Source organism: Drosophila guanche, unplaced genomic scaffold, assembly GCF_900245975.1.
Source record: "Drosophila guanche unplaced genomic scaffold, DGUA_6, whole genome shotgun sequence".
Taxonomy (NCBI): Eukaryota; Metazoa; Arthropoda; class Insecta; order Diptera; family Drosophilidae; genus Drosophila; species Drosophila guanche.
This window is the reverse complement of record NW_022995756.1, coordinates 399,779-415,417: the sequence shown is the minus strand read 5'-3', so window position 1 is coordinate 415,417 and position 15,639 is coordinate 399,779. Positions and strand designations below refer to the sequence as shown.

General features: G+C 44.6%; 2 protein-coding genes across 4 annotated transcripts; both read left to right on the top strand.

The window, feature by feature from the left end:
* Positions 1-4: 4 nt before the first annotated feature.
* Positions 5-4,827, top strand: LOC117590002 (dipeptidyl peptidase 9). Its single transcript, XM_034282288.1, has 8 exons — positions 5-1,666; positions 1,734-1,968; positions 2,023-2,579; positions 2,647-3,262; positions 3,330-3,641; positions 3,727-3,949; positions 4,034-4,226; positions 4,300-4,827. Exons 1-8 carry the CDS (start codon positions 666-668, stop codon positions 4,499-4,501), a joined length of 3,339 nt encoding a protein of 1,112 aa, XP_034138179.1. The 5' UTR covers positions 5-665; the 3' UTR covers positions 4,502-4,827.
* Positions 4,828-6,705: 1,878 nt separating this feature from the next.
* Positions 6,706-8,328, top strand: LOC117590098 (chromosomal protein D1). Of its 3 annotated transcripts, none has more exons than XM_034282444.1 (3): positions 6,706-6,834; positions 6,980-7,519; positions 7,577-8,328. In XM_034282444.1, exons 2-3 carry the CDS (start codon positions 7,123-7,125, stop codon positions 8,233-8,235), a joined length of 1,056 nt encoding a protein of 351 aa, XP_034138335.1. In that variant the 5' UTR covers positions 6,706-6,834; positions 6,980-7,122; the 3' UTR covers positions 8,236-8,328. The 3 variants fall into 3 exon arrangements, with proteins under 3 accessions (XP_034138335.1, XP_034138334.1, XP_034138333.1); XM_034282443.1 differs by having other exon boundaries at positions 6,708-6,834; positions 6,975-7,519; XM_034282442.1 differs by having other exon boundaries at positions 6,818-6,834; positions 6,930-7,519.
* The last annotated feature ends 7,311 nt before the right edge of the window (positions 8,329-15,639 follow it).

Below are 15,639 nucleotides of genomic sequence, written 5' to 3'. Positions count from 1 at the left end.
CTTGAATTGCCAAAATTTGACTTGGTGCAACAAATCAGAACGCTGGACGCCAGCGCTTGAGCTTGCCGCAAACGTCACCGTCTCACGGTGCGCGACTTTCACTTTTTCCTTTCCTTTTTGCAAAAGAGAAGATATAAAAAAACAACAACAATATAAATCAGTCGACGAAGAGCAGAGCAGAGAGACAAGACAGAAAAGAAAGGAAGAAGAAAAAGCCGAGCCAGCATGAGTGTGGAAAATACCAGACGAGACAACGACTGGACAACAAAAGCAATGCGATCCAGCTAAGAGACTATAGTGGACAAACTGATTCGAATCGCGCCCAGATTCGGCTGCAGTGCAGTTAAGCGAATGTAAACTGAAATAACAACAAACCATCAGCAGGCCAAGCCAGCCAGCGTGTGAGCAGCGCTCGGTGTCTGCGAGTGTGCGTGTGTTATTGTGTTCGTGTGTCCCGTGTATGCGTGCGTGCATGAGTGAGAATTTCAAAAATCAGAAGAGGGCCGCCAGCATTTTCTGCTTGTGGTGTTTTGTGCTGTGTGTGTACGTGGTTGGAGCAAAACTGCTTAAATTAGGTCAATTTTTGGATTGTGGATTTGCAGCCCTAGAGAGCGAGAGCGAGAGCACCCGGAGCCCAACACAGAGCCCGACCAGAGCCAGTGAGGATGGAGAGCACTGGGAGTAGAGCCCAGTCAGTGCAACAGCAACGCAATCGTCTAGCCTCGTCCCCTAGTCCACCGTTGAATGTGAATCTCGGCGGCGGACCCAACGCAAACAGCACAAGCACCATGTACATTGAATCAGATGCGTTGTCACACCACCACCAGCAGCAGCAGCCGCAGCCGCATGGCAGGAGCAACAACAACAGTGGACATCACCGCAGCCACAGCATAACGAATGCCGCGGCCACCTCCTTTGTGAATCTCCTGGACGGGTTCACGTCCCGAGTCTCCACGGCCGTTAGTGTGGCGGGGGGAACCAGCTCGATGAGCCTGATGAGCACCCAGAGTGCGGCCAGCACTCCGGGATCGACGCATTCCATAGCCAGCCTGACCAGCATGGGCTCACTGGGGACAACAGCGAATGCCCTGTACTCCTCGATCGGCAGTGCCCTCAACTCCATAACATCGCCGATACAAGCGGCCGCTGCGGCTGCCACCGCTACCACAACCGAAGTGGTCGTGGCTGCCGCCTCAGTGATCACCAATCATCTCAGCTCCCCCACCAGCGGCACGCCGCCACATGGCCTGGGCGGAGATGATGACGAGGACTGCGACGATTGCGAGGAGGATGAAGACGACGCTGTGGACAACGATGGACACATTGCAGCGCCCACACCATCCAAGAGCTGGGCAGAGAACAAAATCATCGTTCAGGAGATGCGCAAGAAGCTCTCACCCCTGTCCTCGATGGTGCCCACCAACGTGCAGTTCCGCCATCTATCGGATGGGCGAGCCCGTTGCTACTTCGTCGGCTCGCCGCCCCAGAACTGGGAGACGACCCTCCTCTTTGCCGACATCAACATGCAGCAGCAGGACGAGCAGCAGCTGCTGATACAGCGTCAGGATGGCGAATCCGGCGTCGGCATTCCTACCACCTCCGCAGAATCCCCAACTGGAGGGCCCAGCCAGTCGTCCTTCCACTTTGGCCCTCTGCATAGACCCAAGTAGGCATTCCATGCTCCAGTTTCAGGTCCGTTCTCTAGCTCAATACGGTTGCTCATTCTGTTGCAGATTATCGTGGAATCCGCTTCTGCAACAGCCCATACCCAGCGCCCATGTGAGCAGCACAAGCACCAGCACAAGTGGCGGCAGCTCCTGCCCCTACGCCAGAGAGTTTCAGCTGCTGCAGGAGCGCAAGCGCCTATCCACCTGGGGCATCACCTGCTACGAGCTGCACAAGCCCTCCGGCAAGCTCGTCTTTCCCTGCTTCAACGATCTGTATCAGTGTCTAGACACAGGCTACAATGTGAGTAGAGTACTTTGAGATGAGGCTTCCAAACTAACTTTCACCTCCAATCAGTCTGGCCTGCTGTTTCCCACACAACTACGCACCTGCCCGCAGTGGACTGCTTTGGATCCGCAGATTTGTCCACAGAACTCTGACATGATTGCCTACATCAGTGACTGCGATCTGTTTGTCACCCACACGCTGAGCGGGCACGAGAAGCGGCTGACGTACACGAGCAGCGGTCGGCACTCCTACCCGGACGATGCGCTAAGCGCCGGAGTTCCTTCGTATGTAATGCAGGAGGAGTTTAGTCGCTATCAGGGCTTCTGGTGGCAGCCGCACTCTGACGATGGCGTCTACCGTATTGTATACGAGGAGGTGGACGAAACGGAAGTCTCCCTGTACACGTTCCCCTCATCAACGGCCGTCCATGGCCGGGTGGACGAGTATCGTTTCCCACGCACTGGCAGCACCAATGCCAAGTCAAAGCTCAAGCTCGTTCAGTTCGTCCTGAACGAGTCGCTGCAGATCAGCGAGATTTGCATCAAGGATCTGCCTTACTCCCTCCTGGCCGTCTTCAGTTGGCTGGAGTACATTGTTCGCGTCGGATGGACACCAGACGCCAACTAGTGAGTAGATTTGCATTATTATTTACCGATTACCGATTGCCATTGACAACTGTTTATTCACATGCAGCGTTTGGGTTCAGGGACTGGACAGGAAGCAGCAGCGACTGGACCTGTTTCTCATACCGCTGGACAACTTCTGCGAGTCGTACAGCAGCCAGGTGTCCACACCCACAGACTCGATTGGGGACCACAGCTGGCGCAGCCTCTACAGTCGCACCATCACGCCGCTGCAGGTGATCTACACGGAGAAATCGGAGAGCTGGATCAATGTCCACGACATGCTCTACATCCTTGAGGTCAGCGATACTAGTGTCACCTACGTGTGGGCCTCAGAGGAGACGGGCTTCCGGCATCTGTATCTGGTCACCTCCAGCCTGGTGCTGGCCAATGCCAATGGTCAGTCCGATGCTGGCACACCGTCCGCTCCCCAGCAGCAGCAGCCCAGCTTTGTTGAGCAGTCGGCCCTCCAGCCGCGCATCATCAACAAGGTGGCGCTGACCAGCGGTGAGTGGGAGGTGCTGGCGAGGAACATCTGGCTTGACAAGCCCAATCAGTTGGTCTACTTTGTGGGTCTTCGCGACACCCCCCTGGAGAAGCATCTGTATGTGGTTAGTCTGCAGAGGCCCGAGCACATACGCCTGCTAACTGAACCGGGGTACTCGTATCTCGTGGAGTTTGATGATGTACGTCCCATGATTCGGTGTCATCCTCTTCTTATCTCGTTATAATGTTCTGCCATGTGCTCCGCAGGAATGCTCTCTGATGCTGCTGGTGTATTGCAACATCCAGAGACTGCCCAGCTGCAAGGTGATGCGGGTGAATCAGACCTGCCAGAACGGCGGCGTCAACGGCATACAAATCTCGCTGATGGGATACCTGCACGAGGGCGGCAAGCCGGAGCCACAGTATTGCCCGCAAATCTTTCGGCCGCAGCTGCCATCGGGTGACATCGTCTATGCCATGGTCTATAAGCCGCACAACTTCGAGATGGGCGTCAAGTACCCCACGGTACTCAATGTCTACGGTGGGCCTGAGGTCCAGACCGTGAACAATACCTTCAAGGTGGGTTCCGCTGTGTAACGCTTTGGCTATCGTTTTAATCCATTGGTAATTCCGTGTGTGTGCTTCTGTGCCTTTTGCCCGCCAGGGAAAGCATCAGCTCCGCATGCACATGCTGGCCGCTCAGGGATACTGCGTGATCTGCATTGACTCGCGCGGGTCTCGGCACCGTGGCAAGCGCTTCGAGAGCCACATACGCGGCCGGATGGGACAGGTGGAGCTCCCCGATCAGGTCGATGCCTTGCGCATCCTGGCCGACCAACTGGGCTACATCGACATGGAACGAGTGGCCATCCACGGCTGGTCCTACGGTCAGTCGTTGCTTATCCATTGTTCAATTAAATGGCGACGGTCGTAATGATTTCTTTGTTTTTGTTTGGTGTTTTTATTTTTAGGCGGATACCTAAGCCTGATGGGTCTGGTGCAATTTCCACAAATCTTCAAGGTTGCCATTGCCGGGGCGCCGGTCACCGATTGGAAGTATTACGACACGGGCTACACGGAACGCTATATGGATCTGCCGCACCAAAACGAGGCTGGATACGCGGCCGGATCGGTTCTCAACTACATCAACTCCTTCCCCGAAGAGTGAGTGCTTGCTTGTCCCCAATCTGTGATAGGGCTTCCGTAACCGTCACATCGATTCGTTTCTCTCTTGCAGGGAAAATCGCCTGCTGCTGATTCACGGGCTGATCGACGAGAATGTGCACTTCCATCACACCTCCCGGCTGATCAGTGCTCTGAATAAGGCCAACAAGCCGTACAGTCTGCATTTGTTCCCCGAGGAGCGCCACTCGTTGCGTAATCTGGAATCGAATAAAAACTACGAAACGAAATTATTATCATTCTTGCAAAACTTATGAGACTCAAAAGGCAACAACAAACGTAAAAAAATTATCTGCTAAGGCAAACGCAGCAGCTGGGTGCAGCACTCCCCCGCAGCAGCCAAAAAAAACCCCACCCCAGACCCAAAGTCAACCCCAAGGACCCTCCCCTTCCCTCCCTTCCATTCAAAAAGTTTTACATCAATGTCTATTGTTTTAATTTTATTTTTTTTTTTTTTGAAAACTTTTTTTTATATGATAAAGAAACGAGAAAAGCTAATTTGATTGGAAATTTAGAAGATGTGAAATATCAACTTTAAGTATCAGATGGAAGGACTCTGCGCCCCGCACTCTACTTTGACCCCCCCCCCCCCCCCCCCCCCCCCCCCCCCCCCCCCCCCCCCCCCCCCCATCAAGTCGCATACTGTAATTAATTTGTATTTATATGTTCTATCCTGTCCATCCTGTGCCTCCCCTCCTACTGTACCGTCACACTATTAATTTGTATTTTTTGTATCTTTTGCGTAAATGTAAATTTCTTGTTTTTTTAAATTTATAATCTTAAGTTCTGCTCTAGTGTAAGTGGATGTATGTGCGTGTGCGCGCGTATGTGTGTGTGTGTGTGCAAGAGAGTTCCTTAAAAATAAGATTAAAAAAATATATACCACAAACTTGTCATGCCCATGGAGCAGGCCATCAGTTAAATACACTATATTCATACATATACATATTTACACGAATATATCTCTTTGATTAACGACTTGCAATATATACGATACAATACATAAATAAATGTTTAAATGAGTTCATGATAATATTATGTACATGCAAATATTTATATGTATATTTTTTGTTTAACAATTAAATAAACAGTTGTGTGTATCCCCAATGCCTTCGTTGCCTGGGTACACGCTTATTTGTTTTTGGGACGGATAAAGAGAAAATATGTTTAACGAGAAGGAACGTGTGAGACGCTTCTATACCCGGCACTCGGTACTACATCTGCACCTTAGCGGTTATTTGTCAAATTTTACATTTTTTGTTCATCTGTCATCTACATTAACAACACTACTCACACCAACACACTCCTTTAGCTCACCACCCTTCCTTAGACCCACACACTGCAGAGTCCTGGCAGAGGCAGAGGAGCGCGAGAGGCGGAGGCCGCACACTGCAGAAGCAGAGTGTGAATGAGAGAATGTGAAAAAACAAATATAAGCTGCGGGACAGGGTGGGTTTAGCCACTGCAAATTAATTTCTTCATTCTGGCTATTATAATGACCCAATCAAATCCCAATTTGGTGATCTGATATATATGGTCATTCCCTACTGAATGGCGCTTTTAGTTTCCTTTTATCTTCAAAACTAGGTTTGCTTAACAAACCTTTCGCCCTTTTGCGGAGGCGGAAGGCCGGGCTAATTTTTGAAATACACTGGTTTCAGTGTGAGCATACAGCAGTCCGGAGCCAAAATTTGGTGGCCTAGCTCTTATAATCTCTGAGATCTAGCCGACAAACAAGACGGACAGACAGACATGGCTCTATCGACTCGGCTATTGATGCTAATCAAGAATATATATACTTTATGGGGTCGGAAACGTTTCCTTCTGTGCGTTACATGCAACCGTTATTCACACAAATACAATATACCCTATTTACTCTTCGAGTACCGGGTATAAAAACTGCCATGAATTTGCTTTCAACATAAAAAAGACCCAGCCAAGTGCCGACCATTGGTTTCTTTTGCAACTTAAACAGTAAACAATACACATCCCTTGTCCAAATAAAGCCAAGCTGGTACTTCATTCAATTTTGGATTGTCATGAAAATTCTGATTGAGTTTCTTGATTCTTTTCGCTTTCGTCGATTCATTTCGGATTCTTATGCATATAGCAAGCCTTTGAAAAGGTTGGATTGTCAAAAGGCATATTTTAATTTGAATTATTATTATTGTTTTTTCTGAGCATACTTCATCTTAAACAATTTACAAAGAATTTTACAATTTAAATAAGTGGTTCAAGGCGTTCGCGAGTTATCGCATTTTGGTATCTATGTATACCAGTCGCGCATTGTTATCGGTTGCATTATTATCGTTTATTACCGGCCGGCAGACTGAAGTGCAAAATCTACAAACAAAAACCTACGTTTAGGCCTTTTCAAGTATTTTATAGGCGTCATACACGTAAATTCTGCGTGATTCACCCCTAACAATTCCACGCTTGGTCCAAAATACAATTATTTTCTCAAGTCGCTGAAACCTCGTACAGGCGATAGTCTCGACTGCATATCGATAGGGAGCGAAGGCAGTGTGAAATAGAAAACAGCGAAAACTGACTCCATTGGTGAAGCGTGTTCGAAAGAAAAGTCTGCGGGGTAAGGATATAAAGCGGTCAGGAAAATCTAGAAAATTCCGTGGACAAAGCAGTGCATCCCAGAGAACTAATTTATTAAAAACTATTTGTGCAAAGATAATACCAACTGCAGATTTGTTTCCCTGCTTAAACCATTCGAAGCGAAGACTCACAGTGAAAGACGCCATCGAAAATAAGCGAAATTTGCGTGCGTGTGTGTGTGTGTATTTGTGGGGGACGCCACTGCAGAGCCGAGAGAACGCGCGCATTCAGCGAAGAAAACACGAACAGCAATAGCAACAGCAAAACCATGGAAGAGGTAGAGGTTTCTGTGAAGAAGCGCGGCAGGCCTCCAAAGAGCCTTGCTGCCGCCGGTAGCCAGCTAAATGCAAGTCAGAGTGTGGTGGACGCCGCAGCCACGATTCCGAAGAAGCGTGGCCGCCCACCAAAGAGTGCTAAGGTCCAGGACCAGCGCGGCAGACCGGCCAAGAAGCCAGTCAATCTGAGCGAGAGCGAAGCTGATGGTGATGACGATTCCACTGAGAATGTGGCAAAGACTGCGGCATCTCCCCAACTCGCTCCCAAGGGACGCGGTCGCCCGCGCCTTAACAACTCAGATGCTGAGGTCCCAGCCAAAACAAAGACCGCCTCGACTAAGCGCCGCAAGCTGGGGCGCCCCAGAAAGCACCAGCCCAGTGAGAGCGAAGGTAAGGCAAAATGGTGAGAGATTTCACTTTATTTTAATTTCCATATATATACCTTAGATGAGAAAAGCGACGATGAAGATGATGATGAGATTCATCGCCCAGTGGGCCGTCCGCCGTCTGGATCTGTAAATCTTAACATTGTGCGCTCTGGACGTGGCCAGGGCAGGCCTAAAGCGATTAAGGAGAAACGTCCAGCTGCACCGGCAGCCGAATGGACCGGCGATGGAACTCCGCCCAAGAAGCGAGGTCGTCCTTCATCGAATAAGCCAGCCTATGTGCCAACTGGTCGTCCTCGCGGACGCCCAAAAGTCAACAAGCCAGTTGAGGAAGAAGCCGATGTCGACGAGGACGAGGACTCCGTGGAGGAGCAGCCTGAGAAACCAGCAGCCGTTGCAACTCCACCTGTAGTCAAGAAGCGTGGACGCCCTTCAGGAGCAAATAAATCGTTGAATAAGGGAACTCCCAAGCCGCGCGGACGTCCGTCAAAAGCAAATCACAACGCCTTGAACCACGATCAGGACGGAGACGACTCCAATGACGATGCTGCTAGCAAGAAGCCAGCCGATGCCGACCGCGGCTTTAACGACATCTACGAGGTTGCATCCTTTTCGAAGGAGGACTCAAAGTCAACATGCGACGACGACGCCGCCAATGATGCCGCCGAATCCGTTGAATGTATCTCCGATACCGCAGACCCCGAGTCGGCCACTGCCTAAGCACTCCGACACCTACATATATCAATCTTAGGAATACAACAAAAATAAGAAACAAAACCTTCGGCACGACAGACTACACAATGCAGAAAAGGATCACACAACTTTCACCACTCTTTTGAGGACAACATCCCTCTATTAAGACAAACAATACATACATAAAGCTAAGAAATTTGGAAATTAAAAAAGTTTGTCCGTATTTGTTGTTGATTTGCATATTTAAGTTGCTCTTATTGAAAACTTTCAATTATCGTTTTAAAACACAAGTGCACAATACATACAGACACATTCATGCAAATATGAATGTATTTGATTTACATCTAATTTCTAAGAGAACGGAGACGTGGAAGGAAACGAAAAATGTATTTCCTTTATAAATCACTAAGAAATTATCAAAATTACATACAAAAGAAATCTTTAAAAAATTAAAATACACAACACATGTATATGTACTAGAAGACATTGTGTTTTGTTTTATTTTTTCTTTTTTAATATTAAATCGCTACAGAGAATTGGATGATCGCACGACGATGAATCCGCATTGACCAAGTACTTCAGTTCGATGATGGGGCTGTCGATATTTTCTTGAAAAGGTATGTTCGGTGTTTTTTTGTCGATATGGTTGTTGATGAGGGCATCAAGGTGTTGCATTGTAAATGTTCTTATAATTTAAATAATATGATGCTTAGTTAAAAGTGTGGTATACCCGGTACTCGAAGAGTAAATAGGGTATATTGTATTTGCGCACAAAGTATGTAACACACAGAAGGAAACGTTTCCGACCACATAAAGTAAATATATATTCTTGATCAGCATCAATAGCCGGGTCGATTCAGCCATGTCTGTCTGTCCGTCCTGATGAGCGCCTAGTACTCAGAAACTATAAGAGCTAGAGCCACCAAATTTTGCATCCGACTGCTCACACTGTTGCAAGTGTATTTAAAAAATGAGCCCCGCCCCCGCAAAAGGGCGAAAACCTCCCAAAACTACAATTTTGAAGATAAAAGAAAACTAAAAACGACATTCCGTAAGGAATGACCATATCATACCATTTGCAGTGGCTAAACCCACCCCGTCCTGCAGCTTATATTTGTTTTTTATACCCGGTACTCAAAGAGTAAATAGGGTATATTGTTTTGTGGGGAATAACGGTTGCATGTAACGCACAGAAGGAAACGTTTCCGACCCCATAAAGTATATATATTCTTGATCAGCATCAATAGACGAGTCGATAGAGCCATGTCTGTCTGTCCCTCTGTCCGTCTGTCCGTATTGTTTGTCGGCTAGTTCTCAGAGACTATAAGAGCTAGAGCCACCAAATTTTGCATCCAGACTGCTATATGCTCACACTGAAACCAGTGTATTTAAAAAATGAGCCACGCCCCCTTCCGCCCCCGCAAAAGGACGAAAACCTCCCAAATCTACAGTTTTGAAAATAAAAGAAAACTAAAAAATCCATTCCGTAGGAAATGGCCATATCTATCAGATCGCCAAATTGGGATCCGATCGGATCATTATTATAGCCAGAATGGAGAAATTAGTTTCCAGTGGCTAAACCCACCCTGTCCCGCAGCTTTTGTTGTTCTTTTTACATTCTCTCATTCACACTCTGTTTCTGCTTCACTCGGCCCCTGCCTCTGCCCTCCCCCTGCCAAAGCCTCTTCCGACTTTTAACCAACCCCGTCCCACAGCTTATATTTGTTTTTTTTTTGTGTGCGGGCGCTGCCTCTGCCGCGAGTCTGCAGTGTGTGGGTCTAGGGAAGGGCCGCGAGCTAAAGGAGCGTGTTGGTGTGAGTAGCGTTGTTGATGTAGATGACAGATGAAGAAAAAATTAAAAATTTGACAAAACCGCTAAGGTGGAGATGTAGTCCTGAGTGCCGGGTATAAAAGTTGTGACGCGTAAAAAGCGTTGTTTTTTGTTTTGTAAGGAGTTTTTTTTTGTAATAATAGTAATAATATTCGAACTATGGGTGAACATTCATTTTAATTGCATAAATTCTTCCAACTCAATTCAACAGAGGTTCCGATTCCCTACATTCCCTGCAGCAGTGTTTGGGGAAAGAAAGAATAGCAAATAGCATCTAAAAACCTTTTCTCGACAAATTGCTTGATAAAAACATGATCGAATGTGCGCTAACGAACTCTTGAACACATGCATGTGCTGCGTCGATGTTTGTACAGTTTATCTGTGTTTATGCCTGCGAAGGAAGTTTAAAGGAAATTGCAGTGCAATGTGATCACCTGGACCGGCAAGATGGAACGAGAGAGTGAGGAAGATGAAGTTAGCGCTTGTAGAATGAAGAACGAAACTAGCGAAATTCTTTAATTAAAATTGTTTTTACTATGAACAATTGTGACATAACGAGCTGTGCCTGCTGGGGTCTGGTCTGTTGGTTTATAGGTAAAATACCAATAGTCTGTTTGGCTTGGTTCGGGGACTTGGCCAGAGAGTTCTCAAGTTATCAAGCTGACCGACCAACCACCGAGTGACATTTGAGGAGTGCTCCAAGTGTTGTGTGCTGTCTGGTGTCTGGTCAGTGTGGCATGTGCAATGTTTTGGCTTTAAAAGGCTGAAATATTGCAACCGGAATGGTACCTCTCTCCTTCTCTCTCTCTATTCATTAGCAGTAGAAGAGCAGAGAAACCACGCAAAAGTTAAGAAAATACATACGTACATCCAAGGAAACAACAAATGGCAGGCAGAAGTGCAATACAAACCCCCTATGTAACAAGAAGAAAAACTAACCAAAAGAAAACTCACAGAGAAAGAACAATTGCACACAAGTGGCGAAATTCTCAAATTAGCAAAGCAATTTTCTTCTCTAATCATTGTTTTTCTTAAGTTATCTTTATATTCATTTTTATATTTTTTTAATTATGTTATACTACTCAGTTCCTTTAGCTGCGCATTCACATTCGCAGATTATGCCGGCTAGATTCCACTGCCCTTGGAATTCAAAATTCGTTCAGAACGAGAAGGGACGTGTGAGACGCTTCTTACGCGTCACAACTTTTATACCCGGCACTCAGTACTACATCTGCACCTTAGCGGTTATTTGTCAAATTTTATATTTTTTCTTCATCTGTCATCTACATCTACACCGCTCCTTTACCTCCCTTCTGCATCACTTCTCACGCCAGCACGCTCCGTTAGCTGTCCCCCCTTCCCTAGACCCACACACTGTAAACTCAGAGGCAGAGGCAGAGGCAGCGCCCGCACACAAAAACAAATATAAGCTACGTGACGGGATGGGTTTAGCCACTGGAAATTAATTTCTCCATTGTGGCTATAATAATGATCCGATCGGATCCCATTTTGGTGATCTGATAGATATGGTATAGAATGTCATTTTTAGTTATATTTTATCTTCAAAATTTTAGATTTGGGAGGTTTTCGCCCTTTTGCGGGGCGGAAGGGGTCGTGGCTCATTTTTTAAATACACTTGTAACAGTGTGAGCATTCAGAAGTCTGGATGCAACATTTGGTGGCTCTAGCTCTTATAGTCTCTGAGTACTAGGCGCTCATTACGACGGACAGACAGACATGGCTCTATCGACTCGGCTATTGATGCTGATCAAGAATATATATACTTTTTGGGGTCGGGGGACATATGGGGACATACAACCGTTATTCGCACAAATACAAAATACCCTATTTACTATTTGAGTACCGAGTATAAAAACCACTACTACTACTACTTAAAAAGGTAGTTAAACCCCTCGTGAATGTTCCATAGTAGCGAAAAAAATAATAGCACCACTACAACACATTTGTTCTTGGCTTAAAAAAAGCAATTACTATTGCGATTTTTTGTAAATTTGTAGTTTTTTCATATAGTTAAGTATTCCATATTAACAAAAAAGTGTTGCCTATCTTCAAATTTCTGTCTTTATATTTTTTTGTGTACTTTAAGAACAAATACCACAAATATTGCGAAAAAAAAAGGAAAAGCGCCATTAACACTATTTTAATTCCATAAAATAGCGGAATTGACTTTGAATAAACCACGTATTTATTGGTTTTGACTAATATTTCATTGTTTCTATCATAAAAGTTAATAATAATCATTACAATAAGACGTGGAAAAGACGTAGCAAAATATTTATATTTGACGTCAAAACTTACAGAGAATTTTTTCAATTGGTAGGTAAATCAATAAAATGATTAAATACGCCTTAAACTATAAAGAAAAGTGTGAAACAAGTGGATGAAAACAATCTATGACCCCTTTTAGTGTCAAAAGACTGATTCGTGAGCGCAAGAAAGTTCCCTTCAAGCCTGCTATCGAGCTTAAAATAAAAGCGACGGGCTAGAAAGTTTGGTCATATCTTAGACAACATAGCCTAAAAGCCTGCTGCCCAACTGACAAATTACTAGGCATGATGTTTGCAAGGGAGCATGCCAATTGGACATCCCTATAATGGTGGAAAATGTTAATATCAAATGAGTAAAAAGTGTCTTATTTACTTTACTTACTCCAAGAAACGCCAGTACAATAAAGAAACCCATTAAAAATAAAAGGTTTAATTTAATGGCCTGCTTCTCTTACTAGTAGGTTCAATATTTTGAAGAAAAACCATCAAGGATCAGCGCGTTTGCATGGATATCATAGAGACTGTAATGCTACCCTTTTCAGAATATGAAATTCCTCTAGAATGGGGCTTTCAACCGGTAAATAAACCAAGCATGAAAGCAAAGGAACGGTTCGGGGCCAACACTAAACGTGTAAGAGGGTCAAGCACAGTCGCCTGACATGAAACCCATCGGAAATTTGTGGTCCGCCATCCAAAAGGCAGTTGCTGCTTCCAAACCAACCACTGTAGGATAACTGTGAGAACAAATTTAAGAGTCCTGGTCCAATGCTCCCCAAAAGCTATGACTGGACTTAGTGGATTCCATGACAAGACGCTGCATAGCCGATGTTGCCAAAATAGGACACTGAACTAAATCTTGAATGACAAATATAGGTCTAGAATTATTAGTTTAAAAGTGTTAACTAAGAAATTCGTTACTTGTTGGTCATTTTTTAAATTTTAAATCCATTTTTCATAAGTGGTGCTATTATAAATTTCGCCTAATTTGACCGTGAAACTGGTCAGTTCCTTATATATTTATTTTGTTTGTTCCCAGATTTGTAAGAGTCTTCCGATTCTACAAATGTGCAAAAATGTGTAAAATAATTATGTGTTTCCTGCTGCTCCGAACAATGACCTTTATGTCTTTTGCACTCCAGTCGAGAACCCAGGTCATGGTTTGATAGGAATTTCATTATAAATTGGAGCCAAATAAATTCGTTTCGTTTTTGGTATTTCCTTTTACTTATTGTTCCAATCCGTCTGAACTTTTATTTTAACTTTTCTGATTGCTTCATCGAATGTTAGGGGTAAATTAAATAGTTTGCCTAAATTAGTGGCTGGTTTGGCTAGTTTATCTTTTCATTAATAGCAATGTTCTTGAGACCGGGTATCCAGTGCACAATAAAGTTGCTCGTGAAGGAATTGTCCATGTTCAGGTTGATTTTGTCTGTTAAGTATGAATTTGATCCATTTCTCTTCAGAGCCTTTAAGGCGCCTTGACTATGGCAGAGAATTACAGTTTTACTGTATCCATTTATATTCGATATCTTAACTGCCATTACATTACTTAATCTAAGATACCTATTCCTGTCTTGTCTCCATCGATGGTTGCAATAGTGGAAACAATGTTCAATCTACCTGACACCACTCTTCAAGCTTAGTATGAACTATCGCATTGCATTCTTCGTTTAAGATATCGGTTTTTTCCTGTCAAAGAAATAGAGACAAATTAAGGCTTTGGGACTACGTTTGTACTTCGTTGTTTTATTATAATTGTCGAAAATATCACTATATTCTTGGTACACAGCTGTGTAAGCAGTCGTTGCATTGGATCAAGTAACTTCATTACACAAAGTCTGGTTCAGAGACTTTACTTTCAGTAGTTCTCTGACTATGAGAATTTTAACTCTGTGTTTGGGAGGTGAAGTACCTGCCAGAGCAAAAATCAGATACGTTGATGTTTTTGGAGGCACACCCACACAACGGCGAAGGCAGTCCGTCTGTGCAGTGTTAAGATACTTGCTGTTGCTAATGTTAAGATTAAAAAAACTAGTAATGGCATGTTCCTGCTGAGATCTGAAGAAGGATTAGAAGAAGTTGGACGAAATCTTGGGTTTGAGACCCGATTTTATGATAGTTACAGCATGTAACAGAAGCTCACTTTTGTTTGATTTGTCCCTGATTTTTGCAATGTGCAATTTGTCTGAAATGCTGGTACTAATGACCCTTCCAAAGAAGGTTTTCCTTTCCTTTATCGGGAATGTAATATTATTGCATGTAACTGAGATGTTATCACGTCTTGTGGTTGAAATTAATGATAGAGAAAATGAAAGTTATTGACAGGTAAAGACCTGTAAGTTTTTGCTAGCATCATTTATGTTGTTACCTGTTGAGATGATGGTAAAATCATCAGAAAATTGAATAATGGACGTATGGGGGTCATTTATTTGATGCAGTCTTATGGTGTACAGATTGAAAAGTAGAGGTGAGAGACAGGAGCCTTGAGGCAACCCACCATTGACTTCTCCACTGTAGTTATCCAGTTTTAGGAATCTAGATGAAAAGAAATTGATAATCTTCTCTGTACATTGCGTAGGAATGTGTTCATAATCCATTAGCGTTTGTAGAGTTAAAGATTAAAGAAGTTATATGCATTGTCAATGTCTATTACTACAATTACACCGAATTTTCACTTTTTCTTCTCACAGGCCAGGGTGAGACGATGTTTTGCCTTTTTGGTAGGCATAAGACCGTTTGGGCATGATGGTACGTTTTCCTAAGAACACATTGAGTCGACTCTTGATCATAAGACTGAGAGTTTCAGCACTAACCAAATAGTATACTACTATACTATTTGGTTAGTATACTACTATACTATTTGATTATTGGTTTCAGCCAATACCGAGATGAGAGTCCATAGGTCGATAGTTTTGATAGATATGGAGATCCTTACCCCTCTTTGGAATGGGAATGTCTTTGATTGTACGCCATTGATCAGGGACTCTACACTATGTAAATAACCTGTTGTATTCTTGTAAACGATTATTCAGTGCTATTATTCAGCAGACAGGTCACTAAAGTTAAAGGACACGATGTTGCGTGAAGCTGGCCTAGCAGAAAAGGTAGGAACTTTCGCCAACACAGAGACCTGGCCAGAGAAAGCCAGGCTTTCCTTGAGTTTGGCTTCAGCTTAAGTTAATCGAACTTGCGGGCGTAAGCGTTTCCAAAGTCCGGTTAACCGCTTATATGTAGTGTGTCAGACTTGGAGCTCCTTAGGCCTGGAATTGTGCTTCGATATAGTTAGAGTACAACAGTTGCAATTCATCATCC

Bases quoted from the DNA above. Each gene is read 5' to 3' on its own strand.
- LOC117590002 (XM_034282288.1), top strand. From the start codon at position 666: ATGGAGAGCACTGGGAGTAGAGCCCAGTCAGTGCAACAGCAACGCAAT. The intron at 1,969-2,022 runs GTGAGTAGAGTA...ACCTCCAATCAG, and splicing joins GTCTAGACACAGGCTACAAT to TCTGGCCTGCTGTTTCCCAC. The intron at 2,580-2,646 runs GTGAGTAGATTT...ATTCACATGCAG, and splicing joins TGGACACCAGACGCCAACTA to CGTTTGGGTTCAGGGACTGG.
- LOC117590098 (XM_034282444.1), top strand. From the start codon at position 7,123: ATGGAAGAGGTAGAGGTTTCTGTGAAGAAGCGCGGCAGGCCTCCAAAG. The intron at 7,520-7,576 runs GTAAGGCAAAAT...TATATACCTTAG, and splicing joins CCAGCCCAGTGAGAGCGAAG to ATGAGAAAAGCGACGATGAA.